Here is a 13,321-nt window from a genome sequence, read left to right on the forward strand (position 1 = left end):
TCTAGGAGTCTTGGAGCATCCTTCAGTGAGCTGACTGGCATGCCTACACTACCTCATATGCATACCGCCGGTCCTTCTACAGCAGCTCCAGTCGCAGTGACTACTCAGAGGCTCCCCTCATCTGTCGCCTCTTCAGATCCTACGACTAAGGCTGGACGAAAAACTCGAAGCTCGTTAGCTCGCTCGGCTCGTGGCTGGCTCGACTCGGCTCGGCTCGGCTCGTTATGATAACGAGCCGAGCCAAGCCAAGATTTTAGCTCGTTAGCTATAACGAGCCAACTCGAGCCAGCTCGCGAGCCGCTCGCGAGCTAAACGAGCCAAGCTTCCAGAAAAAAAAGTATCAAAACTTGTATTAGTTTTTGTATTACTTCATGTCTTACACTTTATAATTGACTGGTAACTGGTCTAGACCCTATAAATTGACTGGTAACTGGTCTAGATGCATTTCTTTTGTATTATTATTATTCTTAAACTTTAGATAAATGCAAATATTATATTTTGTGTATTTTTTATACCTGGCTCGCGAGCTTAACGAGCCAGCTCGAGCTTTTAACGAGCCGAGCCGAGCTGGCTTTCTGGCTCGTTAGGATAACGAGCCGAGCCGAGCTAGCTCGTTATCTTAACGAGCCAGAACGAGCCGAGCCCAAACGAGCCGAGCTGGCTCGTTATCCAGCCTTACCTACGACAGACATACTAGCAGCTTCCCAGGCAGCACCAGCCCTAGCTCAGACCCAGACCACTTCAGCGACACTTCCTGCCATAGAGGGTTAGTTAGTATAGAGCTCAGGGTCAGATGATGATGGTGCCTAGTTCCAGCTTGCCCCACGTACTTCAGCGCCCGACTCATCCGCTACAGCCCCGCCGACCGACCCTTAGGTTTTGGTGTTTGATGCCAAAGGGGGAGAGGGTTCGAGTATGTAGACTCAGGGAGAGCGAGTTTCAGGGGAGCTAGTTGTCTAGTATTAGCTTATTATATACATTTGGAGTTTTATTTGTGAGATACACTATTACTTATGCATTCGTGTGATTACTTTCATGCATATTATTATATCTATGTGATAGTGCTATCTACGTGATTGTGATATATGACATGTGTGCTCGCTACTTTACATTATTTATATGTCATATCACTTGTGTTATGCTCATTTGCCTTTGCTTCCGCATTTTTTACTCCGATGCAAATGAGCTTTGTTACTTGTACTCATGCTTAATTCATATCCTTTGAGTACATTATGTTGGCTTGGGTCATATAAGCTTGACTAGCACTTTTGTTCTTATTGACAAAAGCTTATATGAACCAAGCCCATCAAAAACCTCACTCTTTCACATACTCGAGGTGGTATTGTCATCAATCACTAAAAAGGGGGAGATTGAAAGCATCTAGGCCCCTAGTTGGGTTTCGGTGATTAATGACAATACAAGATTACTATGACTAACGTGTGTTTTACAGATGCAATTAAGTTAGGTCATGGTAATGGAGATCGATCAGGCAATCAAAGTTGTCATGCCCCTACGATGGAAATCATTTTGGTTTTCAAAGGATGGACGACAAGGTTAAGGATGACTAGTTCTAAGTGTCGATTGGAGTTGGTGAGACACTTAGAGTAGTTTAGGACTTTGTTTTTCCTTTGGCCGTACTATTAAGGGGGGTATGGACGGGTAGCTTGACCTAGTTAAGTCTAGTGAGTTAGGTGTGGTGCACACTTGTTTAAACTAGCTCTAGGTAGCTCCTATGAATGCCTAAGATCCTTTGGAGCAAACTTCATTGACATATGATCGAGAGTTGGAAGTGAATGGAGGGTCAAATGCTGACCGGACGCTGGCCCCGGTGCGACCGGACGCTGGCCATAGGGTTCGGTCAGTTCATTTGATCAGCTGTCTGCGTTTGGTGCGACCGGACGCTGGAGAGGTCAAGTGACCGGACGTTGAAAGGCAGCGTCCGGTCGACTCCAGTAAGGTTCTAGAGAAGGGAATCTGTGACCGGACGCGTCCGGTCAGTACTGACCGGACCCTGAGGGTTCCGCGTCCGGTCGAGTCCAGTAAGGTTCCAGTAAGGGTTTTATGCGACCAGACGCGTCCGATCAGTGCTGACCAGACCCTGCCAACGTCCGGTCAATACATTGTTACTGGTTCATGAGTTGAACTGACCGGAGCATCCGGTCAACACGACCGGAGCGTCCGGTCACCCCGCAGAAGCTCATAACGGTTCGTTTTTAGGCTGCCTTATAAATAGAAGCTCCACTCGTGTGTGGAGTCACTTTTGCTCATTCCAACAGCTGAGAAACACGTTTGTGAGTGCCAAGAAGAGCAAGGTCCTAGTGAGGTATTTGTGATTTGAGAATCCAAGAGTGAAACCTCATTAGTGAATCAAGAGTAGACAAGTGTGCATCCATCTTCTCATTAGGCTTCGCGTGGTCAAGTGAGAGTTCATGCTTGTTACTCTTGGTGATCGCCATCACCTAGATGGCTTGGTGGTGATTGGGAGCTTGGTGATCACCCGGTGGAGCTTGTGGGTGACCCAACTCAAGTTGTGAGCGGCTTTGGGTGATTCGCCGCGACGGAGTGTTGAAGAATCAACCCGTAGAGAGCACTTGATCCTTGCGCGGATCAAGGGGGAGCTACACCCTTGCCTGGGTGCTCCAACGAGGACTAGTGGGGAGTGGCGACTCTCCGATACCTCGGCAAAACATCGCCACGTTCCTCTCTCCATTTACTTTGAGCATTTACTTTGAGTATTTACTTTGAGCAATTCAATACTTATCTTTACATTCATAGAATTGCCATGCTAGAGTAAGTTTAGAACATAGATTGCAAGTCTTTTGTGTGTTAGTTTGATAGAAACACTTTTCTAGGCACAAGGGGTTAATTGGGCTGTCCGTAGGATTTTATTATTGCAAGAAAATTTAGAATTAGCCCAATTCACCCCCCCTCTTGGGCATCTTGATCCTTTCACACACAGTAATACAATCAGACGTAGGACATAGGTATTACGCCTTCACGGCGGCCGAACCTGAATAAAACCTCATGTCTATCTTGCGTCACCATCTCGTTCGTAGCTTGCGCACCTGTCTACTGATAATCTACTACCTTGAGCATACCCCTAGGTAGACTGCCGACCATATTTCGTCGATAGTGGCACGCCAGGTAGGGGGTGTGTGTACTGCTCCCCAGACGAACAAGATGGTCATCATCCCTGGTTCCATGGCTACACTGAACGGCCTCACGTTCACCATCGGCCAGATCACCTGGACCACTAGCTCCGACAACTTCATCGCCATGACCACGGAGGAGGCGCAGATCCAATCTACGTCGACCACTGCTTCACCAGCATTAGCTATGGCTCCAACCACGTTGGATCTAGCTCTGCCCACACCAGCATCGTCTTCAGCCACGCTGATAACCCGTCGTTCGCTTCCTCGCTACAAAGGGAGGCAGATCGACAACACCGACTTGCTCGACTCCATCGACCAGGTCGGCACCAAGCTTGCTGAAAACCTAGCTCTGGTAGATTCGATTCAAAATCAACCTACCGAGCAGGTAACCACTACCCACAACAGATCTACCCGACCAGCTCGGGCCAGTCATCCTGCATGACTCGGTACGAATCTCGTGGTCATGTCTACTCCTAAAGGGCGCTCCATTCATCGCCGACCAGCCCCCGCAACGGGTCTCCGGCTCTCCGAGTGCGAAGCCTTGATGGAGAATTACCAGGCTCAGCCCTACGGCCTGCGAAACACTGCTTCCAACCACTCATACAGGCTACCGTTGAGGAGGTGCTCGAACAACAGCAGGCTCGTCGCATCGTCCAATCTCAAGATGCTGCACAGGAGCTTCACCACATTCATGATCCGGATCGTGCTCAAGATCTCCACCAATGATCGAGTCGACTGTCCCTACACGGGGCTCTACTTCTGCAAGCCTGGCATCGGGCGTTACGTTGATTCCACCGAAGATCCAATCGATTTCAGGCTTACGTCGATCGACCACACGCAAGACCTGTGGCTGCACGAACGATGCAGACAAAGTCGATCTAACTTGGACTCGTCTCGTGCACGAGCGCCAGTCAACGAAAGGACTCGACGCCTCCGAACGATTTGTCGCAGTCAGAGTAGCCATTCAGTAGCGTGACCCGGCCAGCCAGATCATTCAAGCTCTAAATCCATGGACTCCGTCGAGATTAATACCAGAAAAATATGAGTCATGGTGACATCAACAACGCGTGCTAGATCCAATCTAAAATTTGCATGAAGGAATACGTATGCATCTACATCACCACGCAAGCAAGCACACGAAGGCTACGTCCAATCTACACCTCCATGCAAATCATGCATATGCACGTATATCATCCGTGGAGCGATTCCCCAGCGGCTGGTCGGTCGGCGTCTCTGCTTGATCTCGCACAAGCTAAGTCACGCTTTAATATTCTTCTAAATATTCTCCAATCTCCGTATATCGCCATAATGTTTCTCCGAACTGTTTTCTCCATATTTGCTCTCCAAACGATTTTCCGAACCCTCGAACAGTCCTGTTGATGCTCGGACGCCTCTAGAGATGGCCCTATCTTTGGCTCCTCCCTACACGTGCATGAGCGTCTGCCCTCTGCGTTATGGGTGGTCGGCAGCGGCTCCTTGGTCACGCCTGTTCCTCCTACATGTGCACGGGCTCCGCACTCGACATTATGGACTATGGGCTAGCTAGGGCTGGAGACTCAGCTACACACTAACTGTTCGGGCGGTTTATATTAAACATAAATATATTTTCACGCCAACTGATCGCCGAACTGCATATGCCGTTTCATCACCATTGCTGATTTTTCTCCGGAGTTTCTTTATTTGTACATCATGTACTACCCGTTCTACATATTTGTATTACAGGATCGTAGTCCAGGTGATCGGACCACCTAGTGCTCAGGCTTCTCCACCGATCAACTGGTCGGACCGCTTGGTTCATGGACTCCGTCGCCGACTAGTTGATCGGACTGTTCACCGGTCACTTCTACTCAATGTTCACTTCGCCGCCAACTAGTTGACCAGAATGTTCGTCGCTCGTGCTTCATCACCAGTTACGTCGGTTACTCCTCGGCCCTTGGATTCTTCGTGCTCAAGGACTAAGTGGGCACACTTCACCACATGGACGTCGTCAGCTACGTCGGTGCTCGGACCTCGCCACCTATGCCGGGGACTCCTCGGTGCTCGGACCTCACCGCCTACACCAAGGACTCCTCGGTGCTCGGACATCGCCACCTACGCCAGGGACTCCTCAGTGCTCGAACCTCGCTGCCTACGCTGGGTACTCCTCGCTCCTCGGTGCTCGGTCATCGCCAGCGACGCCGGGGACTCCTCGCTTCTCGGTGCTCGGACATCGCCGCTTATGCCGAGGACTCCTCGGTGCTCAGATATCACCACCTACACCAGGGACTCCTCGGTGCTCGGACCTCGCCGCCTACGCCGGGTACTCCTCGCTCCTCGGTGCTCGGTCATCGCCAGTGACGCCGGGGACTCCTCGCTTCTTGATGCTCGGACATCGCCACCTACGCCGGGGACTCCTCGGTGCTCGGACCTCGCCGCCTACGTCGGGTATTCCTCGCTCCTCGGTGCTTGGTCATCGCCAGCGACGCCGGGGACTCCTCGCTCCTCGGTGCTCGGTCATTGCCAACGATGCCGGGGTCCTCTCACTCCTCGGTGCTCGGACATCGCCGCCTATGCCAGGGACTCCTCACTCCTCGGTGCTCAGACATCGCCGCCTACGCTGGGGACTCCTCGCTTCTCAGTGCTCGGTCATCGTCAGCGACGCCGGGGACTCCTCGCTCCTTGGTGCTCGGTCATCGCCAGCGATGCTAGGGACTCCTCGCTTCTCGGTGCTCGGTCATCGCCAGCGACGCCAGGGACTCCTCGCTCCTCGGTGCTCGGTTATCGCTAGTGACACTGGGGACTCCTTGCTCCTCGGTGCTCGGTCATCTCCAGCGACACCGAGGACTCCTCGCTCCTCAGTGCTCGGTCATCGCCAGCGACGTCGGGGACTCCTCGCTCCTCGGTGCTCAGTCTTCGCCGCCGACGCCGGAGACTCCTCGCTCCTCGGTGCTCGGTCATCACCACCGACGCCAGAGACTCCTCGCTCCTCGGTGCTCGGTCATCACCGCCGACGCCGGAGACTCCTCGATGCTCGGTCATCGCCACCGACGCCGGGGACTCCTCGCTCCTCGATGCTCGGTCATCGCCACCGACACTGGAGACTCCTCGCTCCTCGGTGCTCGGTCATTGCCGCCTATGCTGGGGACTCCTCGCTCCACGGTGCTCGGTCATCGCCACCTACGCCGGGGACTCCTCACCCCTCGGTGCTCGGTCATCGCCAGCGACGCCGAGGGACTCCTCGCTCCTTGGTGCTCGGACATCGCCAGCGACGTCGGGGACTCCTCGCTCCTCGGTGCTCGGTCATCGCCAGCGACGCCAGGGACTCCTCGCTCCTCGGTGCTCGGTCATCACCGCCGACGCCGGAGACTCCTCGCTCCTTGGTGCTCGGTCATCGCCGCCGACGTCGGAGACTCCTCGCTCCTCGGTGCTCGGTCATCGCCACCTACGTCGGGGACTCCTCGCTCCCCGGTGCTCGGTCATCGCCACCGATGCCAGGGACTCCTCGCTCCTCGGTGCTCCCTTGGTGGTCGGATCCTGCTACGTCTCATCGGTGCGCTAACAAGCTACTCCATGCTGTTTGGATCAGGGTGCTGATCTTGGGCATCACGTCTAGGGTCTTGATACGCGCATGTCAGACGACATCGGCAAGCTTTCAAACTTCTTTTCCTTTGACCCTGCTACAAGATTCATTCTTCATCTTCCAGCAGGCTCGGGGACTAAGTGGGCACACTTCACCTTGTGGTGAATGTGCTTGTTCTCATCTCGAGGCTACGCCCAAGGACTGGCTGCCTGCTTGGCTGGTTTTCTACTTTATGACCCTGGCACCACGTGACTACGTCACCTACTGTCAGGCTCGGTGACTAGCTATGGGGGTATGGCCCCCAAGACATGGGCCGCACCATCAGAGGTGGCCCGGCCCACAAGATCAAGGCATGCACGGCGCTGCTCGGCGTGCACCGCAAGACATTGTATAGTACCAAATAGGCTACCTTACTTGTAACCCTACCTCCTCTAGAGTATATAAGGAGAGATAGGGGTCCCCTAGCAGGGGGGATCCATCATCTCATTTACACATAGCAATACAATCAGGACGTAGGTATTACGCCTTCACGACGGCCAAACCTAGATGAAACCTCGTGTCTGTCTTGCATCACCATCTCATTCATAGCTTGCGCACCTGTCTGCCGATAATCTACTACCTTGAGCATACCCCTAGGTAGACTGCCGACCATATTTCATCGACAGCCGTCACTAGCAAACTCCACCAAACAGCAAAGTAGTATCCAAATGTTGGTGCCATCATATGGTCAAAGGATTGCTCGAAAATATATGAAAGAGGCAAGCCCTTCCTACCAAATTGGGATATCCAGTGCATACCACTTGGAATGAGAAGGTTTCATGATTGGTACTTGCGTGTTCTCCTAACGAGCATAGACCTCGTACAAGCATACTTCCCCACCGGCACATTTGGAAGCCCAGCCAGGAAAATTATCTTTGACTTCAATGACATGCAGACATGCTTTTACCTCGGAGCAATGGAAATAAATCTAATTTGCACGTGGTGCCTGTAAGTCCTTGTCCTCCTGATATGATATGAATATAATATTTGGATTTTATTGTAACTAACCCACACCGTGATTTGTAGAATACAAGTGCACATTGTAAAACAAATGCCAAGTGTGAAAGCCGAGTATATAGACCCTCAAGTTATAGCACAAACAAATTTTCATTACCCTAAACAGTAGAAACTGGATGACAAAGAGCTAGCTGCTGGAAAGACCCTTCGAGAGAAAAAGGACATCCGTATGAAGAAACTAAGGCAAGAGTCCCTTAAGGTTTCGACATACATTGCCCTGGCTTTTAAAAATCTCCAACGGCACTCTACTATATGGCTACCATACAACTTCGAGTAAGTTCAACTCTATACTTAAAGCTTTATTCGATATATTTTATTTAATGCAAAAGAGCTTATCTAGTTCTATGATTAAATCCATATAGCAACCACTAGATTTGTATAGACATCGATGTCGGGAGGAGCATGACATGGGTCTTTGATTCAATAGATAGAGACCCGGTGACATACAAAGACTTTATATCGATTCTCAAGACATATACATATCGACAATCCTCATTAGCTTATATATCTGTATACATACTTATAATGTTTACTTTTGGATACTAACAAGTTGTATTTGCTAAAATAATTTGAACAGGGCATTTATGTTCTATGTCACTAAACATCACGGAAGGCATGATCCAATAAGAAAGGAAATGTTGGCAATAAAAATACTATGTGCGGTAAGTGTAACTTACTTTTTCAGTACTCCATTACATGATTGTCAAAAGCATTACTTAACATTTCCATATGTAAAACACACAGTGCCCCAAACAGAAGCCTGGGAGTGTACATTGTGGATGCTATGTATGTTCTATGATAAGTAACACCGGTGCCTACAGGAGACACCCCTTAAGGGTAAGTTTGAACCTCTTCATCCGTAGTATAAAAACTTCGCACATGGTATGAAATAGTAAATCGAAACTTGTTCTCTTGTAGTGGAAAGAAGAGAAAGAAATAAAAAGAGACCCATACAAGGATGACCAACTCTTAGAGCTCGTCGGCGACCTTTGTAACTTCATATTGGACCGGATTGTACACGTCAAAGGCACCTACCATGACTGAGATTCTGACTTAGGTAGAAATCCTCAGTACCAACACCTTCGTGAGACTGAAAGGCTAGCTCTAGACCGTTGATAACAATATGTATGTAATTTGACATTGGTCTTACATTGTGAATTATGTCTATTTAATGATTGATTGTATATATTCTTGTGAATTGGACTTGTAATTGTAGTTTATATAATACTCTTGTGCTTGTGGTCAGATTTGAATTATATATGTTCTGGTCAGATTTAAATTGTATATGTGTGTGTGTGTGTATATATATATATATATATATATATATATATATATATATATATATATATATGTATATATATATATATATATATGTATATATATATATATGTGTGTGTTCTGGTCAAATTTAAAAAAAATTTGACGAAAAAATGTACTGTAGGGGCAGTTCAGTCTAGAAATTTGACGGAAAATTTTGACGGAAAAATGTACTATAGAAACAGGTATTATAGGGGCGGCTGGTACTACAGCCACCCCTACAAATCGATTTGTAGGGGCAGTTGATAATACCAGCCGCCTTTACAAATTGATTTGAATGGGGGTATGGGAACTGCCCCTTCAAGTACATGAATTGTAGCCATGTTTTAGTAGGGGTGACTGACCAAACCACCCCTACAAATCATCTGAAGCCGCCCCTACAAAAGGTTTATGTATACATGACACATTGCAAACACGACATAACAAACTCGTCCTTCATCTTTTCACTGGATGTACGGCAATGGCCAGTTGACTGAGATCCAACAGCAAATGTACAACTGGGTCAACGCCCAAGCAAGACACGTAGTTCAAGTATATTTACAACCTCAAAGAAGATTCCCCAAGAGCAAGCTCTGAATTATGAACATTGTTGAAAAACCACAACTGAAAATGGACAATTTCCAATTTGCCATGCATAAGGTGCACCTGAATGGATGGTCAGCATATATGCACCAAATTAGAAGCCAAAAGATGTTGATCCATGAGTAAAATTAGGTAGAACAACTCAGCGGTTTCTAGTGTCTCGAATTCAAATACTCATTTGCTTCTTATAGCGAAAGGACCACATCCATTCTTCACTTGCATTGCAAATTGAGGTTCAGCAGTAGACATTAAGGTCTTACCTGCTTACAGACAAGCCCAATAAAGCTTGTCACCAATGACGTGATTTTAAGAACAATTGGAGATTAGCAATCAAGCGAAACACAGAACCCCTAAAGCTCAAGAAATGAAGTCTAGCACTAATTTCATTGATGTTAAATAGTAGCTTTCCTGCCAAGATTTCGTTCTATTTTCCATTCCTCGAAGGCAATCTAAACTTAAATGAGAAGTCTTCCTAGGAGCACCTCAAGTTTGTGGGTCAATTTCTTTTGTGCTATTGAAAACTTTTGCAATCCCTTAAATGCCTTCAGTAAGTAAATGACATGCATTGGCCTCTTAGTGGGATTGAAAGGATTTTGGATTTTATCAGGGGCAGTGAGAAATTTTCCCATGTTTTTCAAGTACTTACGGCACTGGCTCTTGGTTTCTAATTATAGAGGCTGCTACAAGAGCTGCAAAAAAAATATACAACATTAAAAGTTATGTTTACCTGGTTGTGGAATCAATTTTTCACTCCCAATGAACTTATGTTTATTACCATGAACACTTCCACAGCAGACGGCCAACAAGATATGGGCATGTGGCTACTAATCAAATAACCAAACAGTAGGTAACGAGTAACAACAATCTCTTTTTTGGAGAAAACTGAATGGTTTAGACTGTATTTATGATTAGATGGGGATATATGAAAATTGCAATCATTACATTGACAACATGGTGGAAAATAACAATGGATATCTCAAGGGCTCTTCTCCATTTATTAAACAAAATATAGCATCAAATCAGTTGGCAAATTACAGTGTTCCAGGAAGCGAGATATGAAATGTCAAACTGACTAAATTAAACCATGCTAGATATTCCTACCTGAAATAAAATATCTTTCATTTGTGCGATCAGACGTACCGATGAATCCTTTGGAAGGGGTCCGTTATTGACAAATCATGTACTTCCGCATCTCGGCTGCATGACCCAATCAAGATGTTTCCAGATACAAAATCCAATTGTGCACCCATCGAAGCCCTCTTTTCGACCTCGAGCAGACTATGTTGCCTTTCAATCCATTTGTAGCTAACGCTTGCAAATACTAACTCAAACCTCATTAACTCCAGCACTCTTGCATTTGATATAAAGAATTTGGCCAACTTAACCTGTGACTTGTAGCATTGATAGTTTGCTAGCACAATTTTCCTTAGACGGATGTCTAGGGCGCCAATGTTTTCCTGGTATCTAAACCAATTTTCCACCTCAAGACGTTTTATCTGAAAAACAAAAGTGAACATAAGTTATATTTAGAGCAATCATCGATGTTATGGGAGTAAATGAAGAAGAATGCACGTGCACACTCTGGTACAAATGTCACCTGGATGTACAACTTCTCCAAATGGGGAAAGCACTTCATTAAGTTAAGAACCATATTCGGACAGAGTTTCACATTAGATAATGCTAGAACCTTCACACTGCTCACCACCGCCGTCATGCTAGCAATAATGTTTGATCCCTGAGTTTAATTTAAAGCATGTTTAGAATTAACACATGTATCATGCATGTAGTGGGCAAATGGAGGTGAGAATGCATGATGCCCATACCTGAACAGTTGAAGTGCCAGAGTGAAACCTGGGAAAATTATAATTACGGAGTTTCCCCAAAATATGCAACCTTGGCGCAGAGATTACCAACACGTCGATCTTATTTCCTCCAAACAATAACAATCTTTCTAGACATGGGGCATCCTCAATGACGAGCTGATGTACCTTATTAAAGTTTGTCCAGCCAGAATGCACACCGATGCTTATGAGGCTACGCGACACGATCTGCGTTCGGGGGAAGTTACCAAAGTTACAGCGCAGCAGCAAGCTCTGCAGGGCAGGGCAGGCGGCGAGCAAGGCACAGAGGTAGCTCTCCGAGATGAGGATATTCACAAGGCTCAGCTGCTTGAGAAGCGGCAAGTGAAGCGCACTGGCATTTTTTGCATACAGGAAATTGCAGCGGCTGAAGGTGGCGACACGAAGGGTGGACGAGATGCGCTGCACTGCTGATTCTGGAACCCAATTAACGTGGTCGAGCTGGAGCTCCTGCAGCTTGTCGAGGGCGGGGGACCGGAGCCAGCCGCCCAGGTTCGCGCGGAAGGCGGAGTGGTGGTCGCCGTAAGAGACGGAGAAGCGGCGGGCGGGGCCCGGGTGCGAGGAGAGGATGCGGGAGATCTCCCTGCCTGCAGGGACGCCATGGACAGCTGGGTCGACGCAGGCCTCTAGGTTGAGAGGAGCGGAGCGCCATAGGTGGCGCCAGCGGGAGGAGAGCACCTGCGTGCGGGCGCCGTCTTTGGTGGGGAGAAGAGAGACGATGTCGCCGAGAACGCCGTCGGGGAGGCTGCTGATCCGGTCGGCGAGGCGCTCTTCCAGCCTCCTCTTCTTCTCTCTGGTGAGCACCCCCATCCCCATGGCGATGGCGGCGCTCGGCGCAGGTGAAGGCGCGGCGGCCGATCGGGGCGTCGTGGTTGTGAGTTTGTCCCACGCCTGGCTTCTAAGCTTGTTTTTATTTGGGCTTTTGGGCTAATTATCTTCTTTAATTAATTAATTTTCAGCCCACTGCAATCTGATTACTCCATCTCTTACGGTCTTCCGTCGTAATCTGCAATGAATAGGCGACCATTTGACACATATTAGCAACTAGTAATTCTTTGTTGACTCACATCAAATATTATAATTAGATATTTTTATTGGTGCTCAAAGAAAATCACATAACTCAATATTTAACTTTAAGAACACATGGATAGTATCAAAATTAAAGCTATGATATTTACGGTAACTATTTTTGTTCTTAGTATGGCAAAAAAATATTCCAAAGTTGTATTTAATTTGATATAGACTTAGTAGAATATTGTAATATTATTGACAATTTTTACATATATAATGCATTGATCATCGAAAAATTAATAAATTACAATTTAATAATTTTATAGTAGGATAAACAGAAATAGATATGTAACATTCATGTTCTCGTTTTTCATGAATAATCGATAGCTTATTTCCTTCCGTTGCGATGCGCGTGCATATTTGCTACTTTATTCTCTACCTAATATTAAAAAGCGAGGCGTTTCTTTCAATCCACTTTTTTATTTTCAAAATGCCCCTTGTGTCTACAGTACTGTTACTATTTGGTACTTCAAGTTAATGACCCGAATCATGCGATTTCTTCGGTCTCACTCTTTTTACTTTCAAAGTATCCTTGTGCCCTCAGCGTCACGTATGTGACCAAGATTCATGGTCCATACTCATACAAGTTAAAACAACTTATGTTTAATGATGATATGTTGTCTAATTTCAAAATCTATTCTGTTCGTGCAACGCAAGGGCATATTTGCTAGTCATGAACAAAGTGCAAAAACAAAATTTTATTTTCTACCGATGCATTTAAATGT

General features: G+C 47.2%; 1 protein-coding gene across 2 annotated transcripts; it reads right to left on the reverse strand.

Annotated features, from left to right (window-relative positions):
* Positions 1-9,536: 9,536 nt before the first annotated feature.
* On the reverse strand, positions 9,537-12,378 carry LOC136519097 (putative FBD-associated F-box protein At5g38570). Of its 2 annotated transcripts, none has more exons than XM_066512757.1 (4): positions 11,490-12,378; positions 11,264-11,401; positions 10,807-11,162; positions 9,537-9,729 (listed from the first exon to the last, which is right to left on the reverse strand). In XM_066512757.1, exons 1-4 carry the CDS (start codon positions 12,339-12,341, stop codon positions 9,630-9,632), a joined length of 1,446 nt encoding a protein of 481 aa, XP_066368854.1. In that variant the 5' UTR covers positions 12,342-12,378; the 3' UTR covers positions 9,537-9,629. The 2 variants fall into 2 exon arrangements, with proteins under 2 accessions (XP_066368854.1, XP_066368855.1); XM_066512758.1 differs by having other exon boundaries at positions 9,668-9,729; positions 10,768-11,162.
* Positions 12,379-13,321: the final 943 nt, after the last annotated feature.

The sequence above is a fragment of the Miscanthus floridulus genome, chromosome 17 (genome assembly GCF_019320115.1).
Source record: "Miscanthus floridulus cultivar M001 chromosome 17, ASM1932011v1, whole genome shotgun sequence".
NCBI lineage: Eukaryota > Viridiplantae > Streptophyta > Magnoliopsida > Poales > Poaceae > Miscanthus > Miscanthus floridulus.

Bases quoted from the DNA above. Each gene is read 5' to 3' on its own strand.
- LOC136519097 (XM_066512757.1), bottom strand. From the start codon at position 12,341: ATGGGGATGGGGGTGCTCACCAGAGAGAAGAAGAGGAGGCTGGAAGAG. The intron at 11,402-11,489 runs GTATGGGCATCA...AATTAAACTCAG, and splicing joins CTGGCACTTCAACTGTTCAG to GGATCAAACATTATTGCTAG. The intron at 9,730-10,806 runs GTACGTCTGATC...CCATCCATTCAG, and splicing joins CCCTTCCAAAGGATTCATCG to GTGCACCTTATGCATGGCAA.